The sequence below is a fragment of the Cebus imitator genome, unplaced genomic scaffold (assembly GCF_001604975.1).
Source record: "Cebus imitator isolate Cc_AM_T3 unplaced genomic scaffold, Cebus_imitator-1.0 Scaffold444, whole genome shotgun sequence".
Classification (NCBI taxonomy): Eukaryota; Metazoa; Chordata; class Mammalia; order Primates; family Cebidae; genus Cebus; species Cebus imitator.
Genome location: NW_016107759.1, coordinates 1986048 through 1991188, shown reverse-complemented (window position 1 = coordinate 1991188; position 5141 = coordinate 1986048). Strand labels below are relative to the sequence as shown.

The following is a 5141-nucleotide window of genomic DNA, read 5'->3' as shown; positions in this document are numbered from 1 at the left end:
TTTGGAGATTGAGTTTCACTCTTGTTGCCCAGGCTGGAGTGCAGTGGTGCAATCTTGGCTCACTGCAACCTCCGCCTCCCGGGTTCAAGTGATTCTCCTCCCTCAGCCTCCTGAGTAGCTGGGACTACAGACATGCACTACCATGCCCGGCTAAGTATTTGTATTTTTAGTAGAGATGGGTTTTCACACCATGTTGGCCAGGCTGGTCTCGAACTCCTGACCTCAGGTGATCTGCCTCCCTCAGCCTCCCAAGGGCCTGGGATTACAGGCGTGAGCCACTGTGCCCAGCTCCCAGGTTTGGGTTTCTTTGGTCAGAATCACGTTTTCACCCTGGCAGTGACTTGTCTTGTTTGTTAATTAAGGTTTTAGATGCCACAAAGCGGCTAGGCTGTGAGGAAATGGAAGGGTACGGACCTCTTAAAGCACACCCATTCTTCGAGTCCATCACATGGGAGAACCTGCACCAGCAGACGCCTCCAAAGCTCACGGCTTACCTGCCAGCCATGTCAGAAGACGACGAGGACTGCTACGGCAATGTAAGCTGGCTGGGATGGCGGGCGAGGCGGGTGGCACTGGGTCCTCTGTGCACTGAGCTTCTTGCCCGTGCACCAGACCCTCGTGTAATTTGTGGTTGAAAGGGGAGGACATCTGTGCTGCTGTGCCAGGCCTGTTGCTGGTTGTACTCTGCTGCCATGAGGCAGTGGCAGGTGAGGCGCTGGGTAGGTCATTCTTTTCTGTGGCTTTGAACATTCTAGTCAGTTTCCACCCAGAGGGTGCTGCTAGAACTGGACACTGAGCACCCTAGCACCAGTGCTGGGTTGCACTTGGCTTGGTGCCTGTACAACTGTGCGTCCGAGGTGTTCTAGAACGCTGCCTGTCTTTCCATAGAAACCCCCACATGCCTCGTGCTTGAACTTTTGGGACATGGCGTTGGCAGGGACACTGGCACCGTCCACTGCAGTGCTGAGTAGGCACGGGAGCTGCCGAGTGCGAGGGCACAGCGCTGGCTCTGAGGCAGCTGGTCTCTCAGCTTGACCATAGCTGTAGGGTCTTCAGCACGCTTTTCTCTCTAAGCTTCTTGTGAAGAATGTGGACCACGTGCCCAACAGATGGAGGATGTTGTGAGCGGCAGGCATGTCGCCCACTTTCAGCCTTGTTTCCTCGGGAGTTCCTCTTGCCACCTCCACCATGACCCCCTCATATTTAAGTGTTTTTATGAGATCCATTTTTCTGGTTTGACTTCTGTCGCCATGGCTTATTCTGACAGGCACTGTGAGGAATTCTAGATTTTATTTATTTACTTACTTACTTATTTGAGACAGGTTCTTGCTCTGTCACCCAGGCTGGAGTGCAGTGGCATAGTCTCAGCTCACTGCAACCTCTGATTCTCTGGGTTCAAGAGATTCTTGTGCCTTAGCCTCCTGAGTAGCTAGAACTGCAGGTGCTTACCACCATGCCTGGCTAATTTTTATATTTTTAGGAGAGATGGGGTTTCACCATGTTGGCCAGGCTCGTCTGGATCTCCTGACCTCAAGTGATCCATCTGCCTTGGCCTCCCAAAGTACTGGGATTTCAGTCATGAGTTACTGTACCCCTCTGGGAATTTTAGATTTTATCTAAAAGTTAGCCACAGCTAAATTTTTGCTAGTGTCCCCTCGTGGAGATGAAGTTTCCAGATGCCCCTACCTGCTGTGTGACGCCTCTTATCCTCTCAATGTCCTTTGAGCCCAAACTCTAAGGGAGCCAGGCTTTGGGGGCAGTTTGCATGGCCTGACGTGGCCATTTGCAGCTTCCATATATGCAGAGGCCTGGGATCCCCAAGGCCCTCCCTCCCCACCCTCTGTACCCCCCTGAGGCCCTCCCTCTCAACCCTCTGTGCCACCCAAGGCCCTGACTCCCCACCCTCTGTGCCCCCCTGAGGCCCTCCCTCTCAACCCTCTGTGCCACCCAAGGCCCTGACTCCCCACCCTCTGTGCCCCCCTGAGGCCCTCCCTCCCCACCCTCTGTACCACCCAAAGCCCTGACTCCCCACCCTCTGTGCGCCCCCCCGAGGCCCGCCCTCCCCACCCTTTGTACCCCCCTGAGGCCTTGGCTCCCCATCCTCTGTGCCCCCCCAAGGCTCTGCCTCCCAACCCTCCATGCCCCCCGAGGTGCTGGCTCTCCACCTCTTGTACCCCCTGAGGCCCTGGCTCCCCATTCTCTGTGCCCCTCTGAGGCCCGCCTTCCCTACCATTTGTGCCCCCCCCAGGCCTTGGCTCCCCATCCTCTGTGCCACCCCCAAGGCTCTGTCTCCCAACCCTCCGTGCCCTCTGAGGTGCTGGCTCCCCACCTCTTGTACCCCCTGAGGCCCTGGCTCCCCATCCTCTGTGCCCCCCCTGCAAGGCCCTCCTTCCCCACCCTCTGCACCCTACCCCCTGAGGCTCTGGCTCTTCACCCTTTGTGCCCACCAAGGCCCTCTCTCCCCACCCTCTGTTCCCCGCCCCCAGACCCTCTCTCCCCACCCTCTGTGCCACCCAGCTGCTCCTGCACGGTCTTTGGTCATGGTTGGCGGGTGCCACGGGGCTGCAGTGCCGTCCCTGCTGGGCCTGCTGTTCCCGCAGAGGTTGTGCTGGCGACTGGCTGATGGTCATGTCTTCCGTGGGCTCTGTCCTCCGTTCTTCCCAGGGAAGTAGTTGGGCTCTGAAGGAGCCCACACAGGCTTCAGTTATCTCCAATCTCACGTCTTAGTGTGGGGGGTGTATGTGTGCACACATTGGCATACCTGTGCAGGCCTCTGTGCCTCTGCCTGCTAAGAGCTGGGGCTGCTTGCTTCCATTGCCATTTGTGAAGCTGGGCTCCGTGTGTTGGCAGTCAGCTGTTAGATGGCCCATCCTTAGCTCTGAACAGCTGTGTGGTTTGTAAGCCTTGGAGTGGGTCCAGGCAGGGAGCTCCCAGGCCAGATAGACCTCACATGGGGACAGTCAGTGAGTCTTGGCAGACGGTGTCACGCATGGAAGGAGACTTCAGGGCTGTACCTTCTCCCTCCCTGTGAGGCTGCACCCCCTCCTTCTTGGGGAATGGGCACTGGGTATCCCTTTCAGCAGGAAGAGGGCTCCCACATGAGGGGAGGGGTTGGCTGTGGTATCCGCCCTTGGGTCAAGGCGGGAGGAGAGCAGGTACTTCGTTGGCTGCTGTTCTCCTGAGGTCCTGCAAGTGCTGGGGCGGTATTGCCACTGGACAGCGTTGAAAGAGCAACCTGGGCAAGCCCACACCCTGCGGAGGAGTCAGCGCGGAGGGGTGAGCAGTGTCAGGTGCTTCCCCCCTGCCCATTGGCAAGCAGCTTGCTCCAGCCTGGCTGGGTAAGAGGCTGCAGGGCTGTGGTGCAGGGCTGTCATGCAGCTGGAGGAGTGCGAGCACATGGGGGCTCTGCGTGTGTGGAGGGTTGCGCGGGGCTGTAGGCAGGCTGAGTTCTGTGGGGCAGCAGCCAGGGCCCACTTCTGGAGGCACAGAGGATGTGGAAGGACGTGCTGCACTGTTACCCATCTGCTGCTGTGGTGCCATTGCTGGCGGCACCTTCCCTTTCCCCTTGTCCTTGGCCTCAGCAGAGCTCAGATGTGGGGCCTGCAGCTGGGGAGGTGGCTGCCCCTACCCAGGGGCCCTCTGGCCTTGCTGGCCTCAGGAGTGTGTGAGTGCACAGGCCCTGCTCACTTGGTATGTTTATGAGTGAGTGGTTTTCCGTTGTCAACGCTAGTTTGTCATTTCCTTTGGAGTTACAGGCACTGTTGTCTACATTAAGTTGTTTCTCTTTGCTGAGATTAAAAGCAATGTCTTTTAAATAATTAAGTGTGTTTAGTCGAATCAAAATATGTAGCGACCACTACAGACTCAGACCCCTAAGATCCCTGGGGCCCAATGAGGTGCCCCCAACAAGGGCACCTGCGCAGAGGCCCTGCCTGCCAGCCTTTGCAGTGGATCTGCCACCAAGCCTCCTTGGGCCCCTTCTCTTCCCAGCAGGCATCCCAGCCCCCACCTCTCGGGGGCAGCACCAGCATTCATGGGGCCCAGGTCTTCACTTCCGGGATAGGAAGTCTCAGGCTTAGCCCCTCTCTGGCCTATTGCCATGGGAAGAGGAGCCCGACCAGGCAGGATCCATTGAACCTTGGTTCAGTGGCTAGGCATCCCATGGAGGAGAATCAGGGCTGCCCACCTTGCCACCTTGCGCCTTGCTGTGTGTGAGCTCCCTGGGCCTGAGGGGCTGGGGTTTTAGGACTGTAGAGGCAAGTGAAGGTGCAGTTCTCACTTTCCCTTCTTCTCGGCAGTACGACAATCTCCTGAGCCAGTTTGGCTGCATGCAGGTGTCCTCATCGTCCTCCTCACACTCCCTGTCAGCGTCGGAAGCTGGCCTGCCCCAGAGGTCAGGTAGCAACATCGAGCAGTACATCCATGACCTGGACTCGAACTCCTTTGAACTGGACTTACAGTTTTCTGAAGACGAGAAGAGGTTGTTATTGGAGAAGCAAGCTGGCGGAAACCCTTGGTAAGAACTTACAGACCTAAGCAATGTGCTGTGCAGAGTTGCAGCATGAACACATGGGGGCATACAGTGGGTCCCTTTGCCTTGTCACTGCCTTCCTCGGCAGCCTTGGATACCTGGCCAAGGAGCACATCACAAGGGCATAGTTGGAAATGGGTGCTTAGGAGGCAGCCGGCCGGGGGGTGAGTGGGTTGTGACCGCTGGGTACACCTGTCCTCTACCAGGCTTAGGGCCCTGCTGGATGTGGCCATGGAGTCACTGTGGTATGGACAGATGCAGCCCAGACTGAGGTTTGCTGTTTTAGCACCTCTTTTGCACATAGTGTCCCCCACTTGTCCATTTATGTCTTTTAAGGTGAGCACCGGGGTGGCGTGTGTTGGAGGGTGTGCGCATTTTCACAGGGCTAGGGGTCTGTTCCGGGGGACACCAGGAATCTGCCTTTCCCAGTGCTCTTGCCTGCGAAAGAGTGTTTTTGATGTTCCAAAAGCAAACTTGTGAATTTCTGTTTTTATTCCTGTTGAGACAGATTTCCTCTGTGTTCATGACCATTTGTGTTTATTTTTTGAGGTACTTTGTGTCCTTTGACTATTTTTTCTTGTATGTTTTGCATCTTTTTTTTTTTTTTTTT

General features: G+C 56.5%; 1 protein-coding gene across 2 annotated transcripts in view; it reads left to right on the top strand.

Annotated features, from left to right (window-relative positions):
• The window catches only part of PDPK1 (3-phosphoinositide dependent protein kinase 1), a 79636-nt gene that overhangs the window by 57187 nt on the left and 17308 nt on the right, over positions 1–5141 (top strand). For both annotated transcript variants that reach the window (XM_017511219.2, XM_017511220.2), the window contains exons 10-11: positions 363–536; positions 4299–4516. In XM_017511219.2, the coding sequence (XP_017366708.2) occupies positions 363–536; positions 4299–4516 (392 nt within the window). The remainder of the gene's footprint in view (positions 1–362; positions 537–4298; positions 4517–5141) is intronic.